The sequence below is a fragment of the Salvia hispanica genome, chromosome 1 (assembly GCF_029641045.1).
Source record: "Salvia hispanica isolate PSC_SH4W2 chromosome 1, Shi_PSC_v1, whole genome shotgun sequence".
Classification (NCBI taxonomy): Eukaryota; Viridiplantae; Streptophyta; class Magnoliopsida; order Lamiales; family Lamiaceae; genus Salvia; species Salvia hispanica.
The window spans coordinates 43912502-43930308 of NC_142692.1; the positions used below are offsets into that span (position 1 = coordinate 43912502).

The 17807-nt window shown below is 37.5% G+C and overlaps 3 protein-coding genes and 1 pseudogene across 3 annotated transcripts; 2 read left to right on the forward strand and 2 right to left on the reverse strand.

Moving 5' to 3' along the window:
* Positions 1–882: 882 nt before the first annotated feature.
* Positions 883–2453, forward strand: LOC125222356 ((S)-8-oxocitronellyl enol synthase ISY1-like). Its single transcript, XM_048124899.2, has 2 exons — positions 883–1041; positions 1195–2453. Exons 1-2 carry the CDS (start codon positions 1003–1005, stop codon positions 2314–2316), a joined length of 1161 nt encoding a protein of 386 aa, XP_047980856.1. The 5' UTR covers positions 883–1002; the 3' UTR covers positions 2317–2453.
* Positions 2454–2610: 157 nt separating this feature from the next.
* LOC125222357 (uncharacterized) lies at positions 2611–3900 on the reverse strand. The gene is made up of 2 exons (XM_048124900.2): positions 3566–3900; positions 2611–3136 (listed from the first exon to the last, which is right to left on the reverse strand). The coding sequence occupies exons 1-2, from the start codon at positions 3854–3856 to the stop codon at positions 3020–3022; spliced, it is 408 nt and encodes a 135-aa protein (XP_047980857.2). The 5' UTR covers positions 3857–3900; the 3' UTR covers positions 2611–3019.
* Positions 3901–8143: 4243 nt separating this feature from the next.
* On the forward strand, positions 8144–10738 carry LOC125218451 (uncharacterized). The gene is made up of 2 exons (XM_048120121.2): positions 8144–8912; positions 10505–10738. Exons 1-2 carry the CDS (start codon positions 8310–8312, stop codon positions 10589–10591), a joined length of 690 nt encoding a protein of 229 aa, XP_047976078.1. The 5' UTR covers positions 8144–8309; the 3' UTR covers positions 10592–10738.
* Positions 10739–12249: 1511 nt separating this feature from the next.
* On the reverse strand, positions 12250–14276 carry LOC125220595 (putative pentatricopeptide repeat-containing protein At3g08820 pseudogene; annotated as a pseudogene).
* Positions 14277–17807: the final 3531 nt, after the last annotated feature.

Consider the following 17807-nt stretch of genomic DNA (forward strand, 5'->3'; position numbering starts at 1 on the left):
CAAAGCTGGGAGGGAAACAAAAGGTGGCGAGTTGGATTCTATTCAAAAGGGAAAATGAATAAGTAGATTCAGATAGGGGTGGGGATTAGGTCGGTTCGGTTCTAACCGAATCCTATATTTTCTTAAATCAAGAACCGAAATCGAACCCTTTGTCGGTTCGGTTATTTGAGGAACCAATCAGTTCGGTCTTCGATTCCACCGAAGGAATCGAACTCAAGTAGAATACATTCAGTAAAATAAAAAAAAAATAAGTTTGCTATTGCTAGAATTCGTTCCTGGGTGGGGTTAAATAATTTAATATAACATATATACATTAGATAATTCATAATCTGCTAATTGCCTAATCTACTAAATAAGCCTACATATTGCGAAGTATTAGACATGTAGTAGTAAATTTCGGACAGCAGCATGCATGAAGAGAAAAGAAGAGCATACCTTCTATCCGAGTAGCATGAGAGGAGAGAAGAGCAGCAACAGCATGGAGGTGGAGCAGTTGCAGAGAGTGTGAGAGCAGCGGCGTGGTGTGAATATTGTGAGCGGTAATTAGGTTTTTAACCTTTTTCACAATTCTAATTTTTACTTTTTTAAAACTAAAATAAATATATAAAAATTAAATATTAGAAAATAACGTTTATTCGATTCCATCCTTTCGGTTCACGGTTAGAATCGAGAACCGAGAAAACCTAAACTTGATAACCGGAATCGAACCTTGACCTTATTTTTTCGGTTCTTCCCCAGGCCTAGATTTAGATGGGGAGTAGCGCCGATTAATGAACAGGCAAATGCAATTAATTTAACTAATAAATTGTAGATTAGTAATTTTATTAGTATTAGGCGGGTCGAAGGGAATATGCAAGACAAGACAAATTTGAACACGTAAAGTTTTCTACTCCTACTTTTCTTCAAATATGAAAATGAAATGATCCTTGAGCTTAGCTTGACTATCATAATCTCTTCCTCACATATTCTTCTTACTCACAATTTCACGATCCAAAACTGAAGATGAGCTGGTGGTGGGCTGGAGCTATCGGCGCTGCAAAGGTAATTCATTATCAACCGCTCAATCTTCAAATATCTAGGCTTGGTTTCCAATTTAATTTGTATTTCCAATCCGTATCTTCCAAATTTGTGCGATTTAATTTGCGATTGAGCATCCGATTTCACGAGAACTGACGTGTAAACGGTCGAAATTAGAGAAAATTGGATGAAAACGAAGCACCGGCGAATGTCGCTCTGGTGGTGGGGGTGACCGGAATCGTGGGGAACAGCATGGCGGAGATCCTGCCGCTCTCCGACACTCCGGGCGGCCCGTGGAAGGTTTATGGTGTTGCGCGGCGCCCCCGCCCCTCCTGGAGCGAGGATCACCCGATCAACTACATCACCTGCGATGTTTCCGATCCCGACGATGTCGAAGCGAAGCTATCCTCTCTCACCGATATCACCAACATTTTCTATGTCACTTGGACTAATAGATCCACTGAGAAGGAGAATTGTGAAGCTAATGGCAAAATGCTGAGGAATGTGCTGAGTGTTGTGATCCCTAATTGCCCCAATTTGAAGCATATCTGTTTGCTTACTGGTAGGAAGCATTATCTAGGTTCATTTGAGAGGCTATGGAGTACTCAAGCTCACGATCCACCGCTTACTGAGGATTTGCCTCGATTGGATTGCCCGAATTTCTACTATACCCTAGAGGACATTCTGTTTGAGGAGGTTGGGAAGAAGGCGGGCTTGACTTGGTCTGTGCATCGGCCTGGGAATATATTTGGCTTCTCTCCGTATAGCATGATGAATTTGGTTGGGACGCTTTGCGTGTATGCGGCTATCTGCAAGCATGAGGGTGCAGTGTTGAGGTTTCCGGGTTGCAGGGCTGCTTGGGATGGGTACTCGGATTGCTCGGATGCAGACTTGATTGCGGAGCATCAGATATGGGCGGCTGTGGAGCCTTACGCGAGGAATGAGGCGTTTAATGTGAGCAATGGGGATGTTTTCAAATGGAAGCATCTCTGGAAGGCGCTGGCGGAGCAGTTTGAGGTGGAGTGTGGGGAGTTCGAGGAAGGGAAGGGTGTGAAATTGCAGGAGGTGATGGAGGATAAAGGCCCGGTTTGGGACGAAATCGTGAGGGAGAATGGGTTGTTGTCCTACAAGTTGGAGGATATTGGGAAGTGGTGGTTTGTTGATCTTATACTTGAGAATGCAGTCCCATTGGACACAATGAACAAAAGTAAGGAGCATGGATTTCTTGGATTCAGAAATTCAAAGAATTCCTTCCTTTCATGGATTGATAAGGTGAAAGCTTACAAGATTGTTCCTTAAAATGTATTCATGTCTACTCTGTGCTTTGTGAATGAGTTTGTTACCTTGGTTATTAGTTTCTTTATAGAATGAAATAGAACAATGTTAATATTGATTTCAATTGGGATGAGAAAATGATGTTGCATTGTGCAAGTTTATATAGTTTGACTAATTGACATTTTTAGGGTATTTAATTTTGTAACTACTTGTCAAAACATGATAAACTCATAAAACCATCTTCAATTATATATCATCACAAACATAAAAATTAGAGAAGCACAATAACAAAATCAAGCATATATCATCTCACCAGAATGAGCAAAAGAGCTTTTAAATTGCCATCATCTTTCATTACAGCTGCAATTTTCCCGCCTCAAAATTGCCAGTAAATCAATCCACCTCAAGTGAAGCATTTCTATCTTAGAGAAGATAGCAGACTAGAGACAATGAACGTGTGAACCACAGTGCTCGTAAAACTCGAAATAGAATAGAATGAGAGCACACGGTTGCAATCAACTAAAGCCTACAAGTTGATCCAGAAAGCAAAACTACTCATCAAGAGTGATCATCTTGCAGAATGAGCTTCGAGGGTCATCTACGTTGCAAAGCAGAGATATCGCACGTCCTAGAGACTCGTACTAAACTTCATTTACAACAACAAAAAACTCTAATATCCTCCCAAAATGTGAAGCCAAACACACCTCATGGATTGATTGCTTCTGCCTTAAAGAAAGTGTGGATTGAGCAACCCGGCAATCTCAAGGAATCCGACACGATCCTTCCCTCCAAAGATCTTCTTGAGCTTCTCATCACAGACTATCACCTTCTTGTCCACAGGATCCTGTAGTTAGGAGGAGTAAACATAAATTCATCTGATATTTGATGAAATGTTACAATATTTTAAATGAGATTATACAATTATGCCCAAAATCCATCAATCAAAGAGTGGAAACCAAAAAATATGTAGCATGCAGTAGTTTCAGTTCAACCAATCATTAATTCAATAAGCAATAACAAAAATACAGCATATATGGATCTTAATATGCAGCAATTGTAACTTGTAAGCTATTTTCTGGCAATTGGAAATTTGGAATAGAGCATCGATATCGACACAGATGAGCAATACCTTCAATTCACCAATAGCAATACAAAATAAACAGTTAATTGCTGCGAAACATCAAATTAACCACACATTCGTACGCTATACAAACCTAATTCGATGAAATTGGGATATGAGAAGCAAAATCGCGAGAAATTAGGGTTTCCGCACCTGAAGATTGTGTTGCTTGATATACGCCCAAATCTCCTTGAGCACCTGAGTGCGGGGGAACTCCGTCGCGCCGCCGAGGAACGCCTGCATATCCGGCGACACGCGGCGCGGCTTCATTATCCCCCGCGGCTCGCGCTTCTTCGCCTCCGCCGCCGGCTTGGCGGCGGCGGTTATGGAAATCGAGCGCAGGTTAGCTGGAGCGAGCTTGAGGGAGAGAGGAGAAGACGAGTTGCCAAACGACACCGTTTCTCGAGGCAGGAAAGTTGAGAATACACCAATAGACAGCGCCATTTTTAGGTTTTCAGCAAAAAAAAATTGCAGAGAGTGAAGAAGAAGATAAGACTTCAAGAGCGGCAAAAATGTTTCTTTTCTGTTTATTTAAAAAAAAAAAATCATTAAAATTTTTATGGGCTTTATGATTGGGCTTGCTGTGGTGGATAGTCTCAGGCCCAAATAGTTGGAGCCCTCTGTCTAAATTATGTTTCTTATTTAATTATATTATGGTTGACCATAAAATAATTAACTCCCTGTTAATTTAAAATTTTAACCTTTTAGAAATTTTCTCACTAATATCGAACATTACTTTAAAATTTTTTTATTTGTACAGATATTTTCCGATGAAAATTACTATGTGGGGATTAATTATTCTCTATGCGCTTTTCCTCACCTCATCTCACCTCATGGTGTCCTCTCAATTGTTGCCTCACACCTCCGATGCTTTGCCTTCCTTTCCTTGTCACCTAGTCGTCGCATGTACTGCTCTGAAATTTAGTAGTACTAGTTTAGTTGTCGAACATATTGTCACATGGTGTGTCCAGTCAATCACAATTGCATAATTTTTTTTTTCATCCTTCTTTTTCTCCTTTAAAATTTGTGATTGACTATGATAGTATATCATATGACAATGTGTTGAGCTACTAAATTTACTCGTTTTTATTAGTAAAGATTTTATTATGTGATATCACATTCCATAAAGATTTTCTCACTTTCTCTTTTCTTACTTTCTTAAATTGTGATTGACTGTAAACTCAGTACGGCAAAATGTCCAGATTACTATAGTTTTAATTTAATCAACTTTCAGTTTTTTATCTTTCTTTTGAAAGAAATAAAAAGAAATTTGACTAAATAATGAGCCCAAACGACTAAATTTTTAGTTAAATTTTTGTAGTCCACGTTACACCACATTAAGTGGGATAAAGAAAGGCATTAATTAACAATTAAGAGTGTAATTATAGAAGAGGAGGAAGAGTGAAATGGAAATGTTGGTGGGTGTAATTAATTATTAATGATGCTGCAGAATAATAATCATTCCTACTTTTGACACATGAATTGATGGACCTTCACCAAATTCATCTTCCCTTTTAATCTACGCCACTTGCCCTTTTTTTTTGCATTCTTTTTCTTTATTTCGATTTTATCTTGTAAATCAAGTAATGACATTTAATTATTCAATTAGGACCAAAATTGATGATTCGTATACCGCTCAACTCGATTCAAAATTTCCTCAGTGTCACTAAAATCATGCAGTCATGTAGTAATTAAATTGATCTAAGTATAAATTATTAAATTCGATTTCGATTTTAAATTTAAAGGTTGGATCGAATTTTTTATTCGTTTTGGATTAGTTTTGAAAGGTTTGTTTTAAACTGAAAAATAATCTGAAATATTCTTGTATATAAATACTTTATTTAAATATGGCTAACCTAATATATGTAACAATTAATTAAAATTTTGTATTCGGTTTTTTAGATTTTTTTTAAAAAATTAGTATGCTTGAAATTTTCAGTTCAAACCGGATTTAGTTATAAAAATATTAGATTTTCTTATATTACCTCTGAATAAGAAGTACTCCTATGGTGGGATGATTTATGCTTAGAATGTATCGTGTGTAAATTATGGAGTATTAAAAGCAAAATGACTGCTATTATTATACTTGAGTTAACTTCATAACTATTTTCTGAAAATAAGATTTGCATCTTTTAAATTTCTAAAAAAATGAAAAATAACATTACATAATGTACACATTATACATGCACATCAATCATTACAATTCATATATGTAATTTTTAGAAAATGACATTTTTTTCGTTTATATCATTACAAATTAAAAAATCATACGCCTTGAACTTAAATATATATAAATTGGAGTACATTTTTTCGTGCAAATTTCATATGAACATATGCACTTAAGATTTCGTTAATACTCATAAAATTAACTTTATGTAAAAAATAATTTAAATCAAAAATATATTAAGATTGTCAACTAATTGAAAATGACATGTAATTAAAATCAAAGATTCAATTTTTTTTAGTACTAATATTTCAAATTCATTATAGTCCTTGCATCTATAATTTTATAACAATGGATCTAAACTGTTATGGATTAAGTATTTCATTCCTATCAAAATAGTAATTCCCTAATTTATTTTTATTACATAAAATTAATTATTTTAAAGATTTGTTGCATAGCATAATCCATGTAATCATGATAACAAATAACTAGAATTTGATCTTTATTTTAATATAAAATGTGATTTTTATGGATGTTGGTCATAAAATAATAAATTTTGGGCGAATTTTAATATTTCCAACGATTTTAACAGTGTTCTTAAAAATAACAAATTTTAAGATTTGTGTCGATTTTCCACGCCAAGTCTTTCGTCAAACCTGGTAGATCTACGAGACATAGTTTATCTAATTAGACACATACTACTATTCAGTGTCAAGTTAAGAATTAGGGTGTCGAAACTAAGCAATATAGATTTCACGGCTAGCCACGTGGGATCAAAATTTACCGAAATTTTTTTATTTAGGGCAGTTGGGAAAATTGTACACTTTAAAAAAAAAATAATTTTTAAAACCAATTTCATAATTCTTAAATGTACCAAAAATTCATCTAAAATTTATGATTTTTAATACCAATATCCTTTTTAATCACTTCATCTTTATATAGGAGTAAATGAGTAATATAGATAGAAGGTACACAATTATTCATAGTCCCACAATTGAATTGAATTGGGTGCGATATATGTTTCATTCCCATCAATCATGCATGTTAGTTTTTCTGTCACTTCAAATTTGCACAGCTGGAAGTTGGAACAAAATTAGCTTTATTCATTAGAACAAATTAAATTAAACTTTCCATGAAAAATTACAGAAAATAGGAGTAATATTTAGTCAAAAAACCAAATTAATTGAGACGTTGAATGGAATAGATTAGAAAAAAGGTGTCGTTAATTGAGGTCACAATCATCAATTATCTTCAAAATGATTGCACAAGCTGGTAAATTGCTGTGTAAGCATTGTATTCTTTTTTCCATCGTCTTTTTTTCATAATATTTTTAATTATGATTTAAATTTCCAGGATGGATCAGGCCAATCATTACCAGACACAAAAACTTATCTGATTGAATTTCACTACTTTAAATAAAAAATTTGGCCCACAATTATGTGTGGGCTAATGTGTTCATGTCGTTCCCATGATGCATGTATTTTGAATTTTAATTTAACGTAAGATGTGAATCATTATTATTTATAACTAATATGTATAGATTTACAGTCACAATACTCTCTGCATTGAAAAGTACTAGTGTGTTAAAATTTCACCAACATGCTGGTGTAATGGAGTAGTAGTTTATCTTTACATTTTAATACTAGTATAATTGTCACGCATAAGATGTACTCCAGTGTTTTATAATTTTGTTGATTCTCAATGTGTTACATAAATAAAATCACCTAATTTCATTTTAGTACATCATGCATTGAAACTAACTTTTGAGGTATCCTATGATAAATTACATGAACGATTGGTGTGATGGTTCAACACCTCATCCCTTAAGCATGAGGTCAGAGATACTTATTGAAGATATTATCAACGAGGGACCTCCCGTGACATAGTTATATGAAATAAAACGCTATTACACCATATGAATCAATTACTACTATATGCAGCATACGGGAATATCAAAAACTCACAAAAGTATTGGATAAGAAAATTTCTCAATTTCGTATGCTTTGATTTAATTTATAATTATGAAAGAGTTGTCGTACTTAGGAGTATATTTATTTTTTAGAAATTCATGCCATTTTTATAGATATAAATACATTATTCATGTCAATAAATTGAAAAATATATCATACTATTTGTTTTATTAACGAATACTGAATTTGGCGATAGCAAATAGTAATGCGACACAAAAATTGGACTTTGACTTCTATTCCCGTTTACTCCCTCCGTCCTCAATTAAGAGTCACACTTTTCCATTTCGGTCCGTTCCCAATTAAGAATCACACTTCATTTTTACTATAAATGTAAGTAGGTCTCACATTCAACTAACTCAATTCACTCACATTTTATTATAAAACCAATATAAAAAAAATGGGTCTCACAGTTCACTAACTTTTTCAACTAACTTTCTTTACATTTCTTAAAATCCGTACCCGATCAAAATGTGACTATTAATCGGGGACAGAAGGAGTACTAATTAGGTGTAGAGATCGATTTTCGTGAGAAATCGCTAGTTGCATAAACTCGACGACGCCCCAACAAAATAAATTTGCCACCTTTCTCTCTACTCCTCTACGGTTCCAAATCTTACGAATACATCTTTTTCAGCTCTAAAACGTTTTATAGTTTTTACACTCCTCCAATATATATACACACCCTCCTTCACTAGCCTCCTCGTCTCAAGTTCTTAACCTTCACTCACCACTGCGCACATTAGCAGGCGCATTTTCCTCCAAAATGGCTTCCAACCTGCTATTGTTCACCGCCGTGATCTGCATTGCCGCCGCCGCCGCCGTCAACGGCCAATCTCCTACAAATTCTCCTGCTCCGCCTACTCCGCCCACTCCAGCTCCACCAACTCCAACTCCTCCCACCGCAACGCCGCCTCCGACCACCACCACTCCGCCGCCGGCAGCTACGCCGCCGCCGGTGACCGCCACTCCGCCGCCGGCAGCGACTCCGCCACCGGTTTCATCGCCTCCTCCAGTAGCCACCACTCCTCCACCCGCTGCCACTCCGCCTCCTACTCCGGTGGCCTCTCCTCCTCCTACTCCGGTGGCCTCGCCTCCTCCTCCGGTGAATACTCCGCCGCCGGCGACGCCTCCGCCGGCCGTTCCTCCTCCAGCGTCGCCGCCGCCTCCGGTGCCGTCACCGCCGCCGCCGGCTGCGCCTACGCCGGCTCCGCTTGCTTCCCCGCCAGCTTCGGTTCCGGCTGCGGCTCCGTCGAAGCCGACGTCTCCGGCCCCATCGCCGCTGCTGTCGAGCCCTCCGTCTCCGCCGACCGGAGCCCCGGGCCCCAGTCTCCCCGGCCTCTCTCCAGCTCCGTCCGCCACAGATCAGGTGCGTTTTGCCTTTTTATTTTTGTTACAAATCAATCTAAGTATGTACGATCATTTACATTAAATTCAAACTTATTTTTGTGTAAATGTCAGGTTAAATTTGATTTTAGTGCAAACTTAAAAATGAATACATATATATTTTTCTTAAAAACAAAAAAATGTGATTAATTTTTAAATACTATTAAAACTAATTACCTATATTATTTTAAGTTTTAGTATATCATATAGTCTAATACATTGTTTATTAGTAAATCATTAAAATGTCTGTTGCGTAGAGATTCGAGGGAAATTATCATCTTAACATTTGAATTGATCCAATATCATAGTATTTCAAATCATATATAGCTTGAATTAGAGTACTATTATAAGTTTTTTCAAGTATTATACGGAACAACGACGTCGGGTAAATTTACTCCTTCCATCCACAGATAATTTATCCATTTTTTTTTCGATCTGTCTTATATAGCTTGTTCCATTTATTTTTTTACCATTTTTAGTAGTGAACCATATATTTCACTAACTTATTTCTACTCATATTTTATTATAAAATTAAAATATAAAAATAAGATTCGCATTCCACTAACTTTTTCCATTCACTTTTTGTTGTATTTCTTAAAACTCGTGGCCGATCAAAATGAGACGAATTATTTAGAACGGAGTGAGTATATTACGTAGTAGTATGATTTGTAAAAAAATGTTCTAAATAAATTCAAAATTCATTACTCTTCTACTGATTTAGTAAAATACCTAGTACTATACTTGACCAAACTAAATTTGACAATTTTTTTAATTTTAATTACTCTATAATTTTAACACGTAACAACATTGGTCAATGCGCTCCACGCCAATGTTATAGGGTGTCGGGATTGGGTGCGCTCAAGACCACGCTAATTACAAGAACACATCTCTCGAGAATTAATGAATTTAATTAATAGTAGTATGATTTTGCCTTCAATTTCAACGTTTTTAATAAAATATTTTCACTTATTTTTTATTTCAAAAACTCTTTAACGTTAAAAAAATGCTTTAAGTCCCACTTAATCAAATATCTGATGGATTAAGTTGTTCATTTTGCTGAAATCTGCATTATTTATGACAAAAATTAGAAAAAGGCCAGGAGTCCAATTACTCATCATAGTTATTTTAAAACTGAAAATAGGATGTATTTTAATGCCTAGTTTTTACTCCCTCCGTCCCAGATAATTCGTCCCAATTTTCCATTTTGATCTATTCCACATAATTTGTCACACTTCACTTTTTTACCATTTTTTATAGTGGATCTCATATTCCACTAACTCATTTCTACTCACATTTTATTATAAAATTAATATATAAAGGCAGGACCCATATTCCACTAACTTTTTCAACCCACTTTTCATTATAATTCTTAAAACCCGTGTCCGATCAAAGTGACCCGAATTATCCGGGACGGAGGGAGTATGTTTTAAATTGGTAAAAACATGGTTCGGACATACAAGAGTGAAATTATGTTTGTAGTAGCACTCTAAAAAGCAGATGATAATTATTTCCAATCATAATGAATGTTAACATAATTTGGTGGATTGATAATGAAATTGGAAATTGACATGACAGAGCGGAGCAAATCCAGTGGGTGTGGCGCAGATGGTCAGTGGCAGCGCTATTTTGGGCTGGGCTTTCATGTTTTTGGTCTGGGCTTAGATTACTCTACTTGGGCCTTTTCCCATGCTTGAATTACAGCTCACATTTATGTATTATGCTATTTTATCTATTTGTTCACATTTAGTTGTTTGTTGAGATTTTGGATGCACCTTTGATTTTATACATTGATTTGGATTCTTTCTTGTATTCACTATTCCAGTCATTTTATTATCATTTCTTCATTATCCATTATCCTTTTAATTTTCACATTTATTAATGTTTTGTAATTCCAATTAACAAATAAACATAAACTCCTCATATGGCTTTGGTTGAGTCCAATTAAATCAGAGCAAATAATGCATCTTGAATGCTGAATTAGAAAAGTGAGGAAATATACTAAAGATAGAAAATATTTGCACTATCTAATTAGTACTAATCACCTCCTTATAACATAGTAGTATTAAGGCTACATTATAGTTTTAAAAAAAATACTTGTAGAGATAAAAAAAAATACAAAGAGAAATGATATTGTTGCTAAACACACACAATCAAATACAATAGTTTTTTCACTATTACCTTGAACTGCTGCATATGAACTGATCAACATTTGTTGACTGCATAAAACACAAAAAAAGGGAAAAGAAAAGATTTAGGAGCCAATAATCAGAGTCTAAAAAAAGAAGAGAAATCAAGCACCCGAGTTCCATAGTCGAGCACAGAGTGCCAAAGCTAGGCGCGCTCTACTTAGTTTTGAAATTCAAACTTTTTTTCAAGATGGCTCTTTCACAAGCCTTGAATCACAACTAGAATCTATAGGTTTAGTATTTGCAACTTCAATTTGATTTTCTTTAGATGTGGAGAACATTTTAAAACATATACTGTAATCATTATTTTCATCATCCATGGTCCATTAAATTTTCATAGTTATTACTACTTGCAATCCCAATTCACAAATAAGCATACTTCTGGCAGGGCTTTGGTTGAATTTAGCTTAATTCAATTAAATAAGAGCAAATATACAAGAGATGGAAAATATTGAGCAAATATTTGCACCAAAATGGAATACTGAGACGAATTATCCGAGACTGAGGGAGTACATTTTATAGTTTAAAAAGTATACTCCTATCATACGGAAGGAGAAATGTTATTATTGCAGAACACATAATCAAACAGTTTGTTCACTGTTACCTTGAACTGCTGCATTTGAACTGATCGCTGCATAGAACACAAAAAGGGAAAAAGAATAGATTCAGGAGCCAATAATCATAATCTAAAAAAAGAAGAGAAATCAAGCATAAGATGAAAAATGCAACACACTATTCCTCACATTTGCATTGGACTCAACACTTCAGTCTTGCTGATATGTACTCCTTTAGTATTTTGATGCCTTCCAAAATCTGTTCATTTTACAAAACACAATTTGAGCAGTTTCTTACTTGCTTACAAATTATCTCATACCTAAAGAAGAATTCAGGCACAAAATAGAGTACTTTGACTTCGACCGATAACACAAAAATTTGAATAGTAGACAACGAAAACCATAAAGCAGTTGAAACGAAATGACCTGGTCATGGCTAGATCAGTACGCCTCAATCAAATAGCTTTTGTGACTGCATTGTTAGTATATAGCAAAGACCCTTTGCTCTTCATCAATCCACCAAACTTCGGTACCCAAGCTTCCTCTTTATCTAACACTGTGTTTAGACCAATGTAACAATTCACCAATAATCTCTGCACGAGCACCACCCATTGACAAAATGATGGAAACGGTTAGTATCACGAACAATAATTTCCCTCCATGTAATCTTCGACACGAGCTTGATAAATGCATGGCAATCGCCACATACACGGAGGTTTTTAACTATCCGGATAACACAATTTGGTTTCTTGCAATTAGGCCATATGCAAGAGCCAACTTCTCACTGTGACAGCCCAAGAACTGCTCCTTCTCCTCCTCTTCTACATCGAACAACACATATTCCATGCTAGGCACAAAACCAACTACTCTTAGCTGCCCAGCCAGCTCAGAGAGTTTACCATATATCCCATCTGACACAGCATGGGATGTGTCTCCAACAAGGAACTCGTGCACAATACTGTCCACCTCTATCCAACTACAGCCGCGCACTTTCTGAATCCCTTGCTCTTGCATGACTGCCCTAATACTCTCTGATTCATCCCATTTCTTATTAGCCGAGTAAATATTTGATAAAAGGACGTAGTTCCCCGAGTTCCATGGCTTCAATTTGATTAAATGTTGCAATACATGCTCAGCAAATCGAGTATTCTTGTGCATCTGACATCCAGCCAACAGAGCTCCCCATACTATAGCGTTGACATTCATTGGCATACTCAAGATCATATCATGAGCTTCGTTTAATAAACCAGCTCGAGCAAGAAGATCAACCATGCTTCCATAATGCTCAATAGTAGGATCTAAAGAGCATAAGTCACTCATTCCATTGAAGAAACGATGCCCATCATCAACAAGTCCGGCATGAGCACATCCACAGAGTAGACCAAGAAACGTGTTCCCGTCACCATTCCATCCACATTTCTGGACCAAACCAAAGCAACTAAATGTTGTTTTAGTATGGCCAGTCATAGCCAGACCAGAAATGATGGCATTGAAAACGACAAGATCCTTGGTTTTCATTCCTTCAAAAACCTCCCAAGCTAGAGCCATTTTACCACATTTGGCATACATGTCAATCAAGGCAGTCCCTACAACAGGATTGCACAGAAACACGTTCCTACCCATCATGCTGCAAGCCCGTTTCCCGAGCTCCAAAGCCCCGAGCCTAGCGCAAGCAGAGAGAACGCCGACAATGACATAGTGATCCGGCCCTAAATTCTCTCTCAGCATCATACCAAACACTTCCAAAGCCTCCTTTGGAAAACCATAGGCTGCGTAACCCTGCACCATAGTGCCCCAAGTAACAACATCTCTCTCATGCATCCCATCAAATATGGCACGCGCTTTCTCCATATTTCCACACTTGACAAACATATCCACTAACGCAGTATTCATAAACACATTCAGCCCCATCCCACTATCCACCACATATTTATGAATCCACTCTCCAACCACCAAATCTCCTAGTTGACTGCAAGCAGATAATGCTCTAACAAGTGTATAGCTATCCGGCTTCAAACCCGCATCCAACGACTCCCTAAACAAGTCAATAGCCTCCTTGAACCTCCCCACGCTAACATACCCATTCATAACCGCAGCCCACGAAACCACATTCTTCTCAGGCATTTCATCGAACACCTTCCGCGCATCAACCAGATGTTCCAATTTTGAATTCAATCCAACCAACCCAGTACTCGCATGTGGATCATATTCACAACCCTGTTTCACAATCAAAGAATGAACGTTCATAACAAGTTTAATGTCCATATTCTTCAAGCAACATTTTAGAACAAAAGTGAATATGAAATTGTTGGCCCAATATCCTTCGCGGTACATCAAGTGAAAGTATTTAATGGCGTCGTCAAAATGATATCTTGAAACAAGCCCACGAATCATGGTGTGGTAATAATGGAAATTGGGCTGCATCTCGCTGAATAGCGTTGCGGCGTAGTCGGGGCGGTTGAAATGAAAAGCCTATTTCAGAAGCATGTTGAGAATAAATCGGTCCTGATCAAGGTTCAATCGAAAGAGACGGGCGTGCACATTCTTGAGATGGATGAAAGATTTCAAGCTTTGAAATAGAGCCGCGTTGATCTCCAGTGTCACCATGAAAGACTCAAATTTTCAGAAATTCACTCACTGTTGAAGATGCCCGACGGACCCATGTGGGGTGGGCTGACCCCAACGCCGCTCCGTGAATACCCAGCGCTGCATCAGCTCCACTGGCGGAACCACACAGGGACAAGCCGCGGGGGCTTGACCGGCACCAAACCCTGACCCCTCCTTATACTGCCCAACTCCGACCAGTCTCCGCCCCAGAGCGAGCCCTGAACTCCAACCGTAGTTTCCAAAATCCAGCGTTGCCGCCGCAACCGTTGTTCACTGAAATCAAAATTGAATTAGGAAGGAAAATATGTAGAATAGGGCTTCATATGTTCTGGACCATTTATATTGTTGTTGGGCTGCTATATTATTGGCATTTAGGGTTATAATAAATTAAATTAAACTAATGTTGCCCTTGGGCTTTTCAGAAATTTTCACGGTTGAAGACGGCGTGAGTAATTGTGGTAAAGCAAACCATATCCCACATCAGAGATTGAACAAGAGTTGCAAGCATATAAATGGGCTTTCCCAACTCCATTAGTATGAGGTCTTTTGGTGAGTACTCCAAGAGCAAAACTGTGTACGCGTTGCCCAAGGCGGACAAATCATACTAATGTGGAGTTCGGGTGTGCGCCACTGGCGGACAATATCATACTAATATGGAGTTCGGGCGTGCGCCACCGATACCCAACAGTGGTATAGAGAGCCATGTGGTTGCGCTTGCAAGTTTTGCAATGTCTCTGCGTGAGCTCGACCAAGACCTGTGGTGACCTGGTGACCCGTAACATGGGATAGGCATGTGGTCTGCTCTGGTGGTCTTGGTTTCCTGGTTCAGGGGCTGGGCCTGTGTGGTTCGGGGTTCGGTGGTTGCGCTTGCAAGTTCTCCAATATCTCTGCGTGAGCTCGGCCAAGACCTGTGGTGACCTGGTGACCTGTAACATGGGGTAGGTATGTGGTCTGGTCTGGTGGTCTTGGTTTGAGGGGAGTATTGTGGTAAAGCAAACCATATCTCACATCGGAGAATGAACAGGAGTTGAACATGAGTTGCAAGCATATAAATGGACTTTCCCAACTCCATTAGTATGAGGCCTTTTGGGGAGTACCCGGGCTTTGCCCAAAGCGGACAATATCATACTAATGTGGGGGTCAGGTGTGCACCATCGGATGTGAGCCACCGATACCCAACAGTGGTATCAGAGCCCTGGTTCAGGGGCTGGGCCTGTTTGGCTCGGGGTTCGGTGGTTGTGCTTGCAAGTTCTCCAATGTCTCTGTGTGAGCTCGACCAATACCTGTGGTGACCTGGTGACCTGTAACATGGGGTAGGCATATGGTTTGGTGGCCCGTGTGGCTCGGGGTTCGGTGGTTGCGCTTGCAAATTCTCCAATGTCTTTGTCTGAGCTCGACAAAGACCTGTGGTGACCTGGTGACCTGTAACATGGGGTGGGCATGTGGTCTGGTCTGGTGTTCTTGGTTTGAGGGGAGGATTGTGGTAAAGCAAACCATATCCCACATCGGAGAATGTACAAGAGTGTTGGGCCTGTGTGGCTCGAGGTTCGGTGGTTTAGCTTGCAAGTTCTCCAATGTCTCTGCGTGAGCTCGACCAAGACCTGTGGTGACCTGGTGACCTGTAACATGGGGTAGGCATGTGGTCTGCTCCGGTGGTCTTGGTTTGAGGGGAGGATTGTGGTAAAGCAAACCATATCCCACATCGGAGAATGAACAAGAGTTGCAAGCATATAAATGGGTTTTCCCAACTCCATTAGTATGGGGCCTTTTGGGGAGTACCTGGGCTTTGCCAAAGCGGACAATATCATACTGATGTATACTAATGTGGAGTTCAGGTGTGCGCCACTAGGGGTGGCAAATCGTGTGTGTTGTGTCGTTATCGTGTCGACACGATAACGACACGACACGATAACAACAAAATCAAACACGACTCGTTAAGAAAAATCTAAACACGAACACGAACACGACCCGCTACCCTCAGACACGAACACGACATGAACACATTAATGAAATGAACCACTTCGGGTCAACACGACACGATAATAACACATATATGACACAACACAATAACGACACTATAACAATAATAATAATATAATATATTAATATTATTTTCAATATTAAATTTTTTTAAATTTTAAATATTTTAAAATAAATAAAAATAAAAATAATATTATAATATACTTAACATGTAACACGAACACGACACGAAATAATATTATAATATTCTTAACGTGTAACACGAACACGACACGAAATTTTCGTGTCGTTATCGTGTCGACACGATAAGGACACAAACCCAATAAGCTTTGACACATACCCATTAATTTCATGCGAGCTCGTGTCGTGTTATCATGTCGTGCTAAAAATTGTCAGCCTTATGCGCCACCGATACCCAACATTAGTAATAATGCAGATGGTGTGTTTCACATTTTGTGCTGTGCTTAGATTACTCTTATTGGGAGTTCCCCTCCACACCAACCGTCCATACTTAGGGAGTTCCACTGATTCTGTAAAATTGAATTAGGTTGGAGAAGAAAATACTTGGCTTATTAATTTTGGGCCATATATTTAATCGTTGGGCCGCTTTTACTTTCAAATTATAAAAAACTAATTATGCATTCTCTTTAGATAATTACCCCAAATTAGTTTTCACGCTTGCTAAGAATTTGATGGGTATAAAAATGTTTATAATTTATCAACTAAAATAATCTTATTTGAATCAATAGTGCAATACGTCTCATATTTTTTTATAAATTTTTTGGCTCCAACACTTCTTAATTTAATTGGGAGTACTTGGTTTAGGACCACTTTTGTAAAACATTATTTGAATTTGCAATCGAAAACTATCGATTGATGAATGCCTTCCTACATTTACAGAACAAAATAATCCCAGGCCCAGCAGCAATAATAAAATGTAGTGACTATGATATCATCATTATGATTATATTAGTGGAATTAAAATTCCATATGGTGACATATAAGTGTCATTATTATCGTATTAGTGGAAATGAAATTGTACATAGGTGATAAAACTCTTGTCAGTAATTTGTTTATCAACAACGAAGTCACATAGTAACTTTATCTCTCAATAATCCATGATAACTTTGATTACCAACGGATTTTATTGGATTATTGGCAAAAACTTATGTAAGTAACCCTTTTAATTTTTAGAAAATATTGAAATTAAAATTAAAATATTTCTCCTTATAAAATGGAGAAACGCCATTAAATTATGAAATCTGTGAAAAGTTCAGTGAGTAAACCTTTTTTGAAAACATTGAAATTTAAATTAAATATTTATATTTATAAAACACCATTAAATTATGAATATTTTGATAGAAAATTAAATGGGATCGGATAAAATATGGAGTACACGTATGGAGCATTAAATATTAGTAGTAGTAATTACTGCAGCTCTTATTACTATTCCACTCACATTAATTCGCTCTCCATTTTATTTCTTCTACCGACACTTTCTACACGCACGAACAAAACACATTATTTTGATTTTAATTTCATTAATTAACA

Coding starts and splice junctions, on each gene's coding strand:
- LOC125222356 (XM_048124899.2), top strand. CDS start 1,003: ATGAGCTGGTGGTGGGCTGGAGCTATCGGCGCTGCAAAG. Junction 1,042..1,194: donor GAGCTATCGGCGCTGCAAAG/GTAATTCATTAT, acceptor GGTCGAAATTAG/AGAAAATTGGATGAAAACGA.
- LOC125222357 (XM_048124900.2), bottom strand. CDS start 3,856: ATGGCGCTGTCTATTGGTGTATTCTCAACTTTCCTGCCTCGAGAAACG. Junction 3,137..3,565: donor TCAAGCAACACAATCTTCAG/GTGCGGAAACCC, acceptor TCCTAACTACAG/GATCCTGTGGACAAGAAGGT.
- LOC125218451 (XM_048120121.2), top strand. CDS start 8,310: ATGGCTTCCAACCTGCTATTGTTCACCGCCGTGATCTGCATTGCCGCC. Junction 8,913..10,504: donor CTCCGTCCGCCACAGATCAG/GTGCGTTTTGCC, acceptor TTGACATGACAG/AGCGGAGCAAATCCAGTGGG.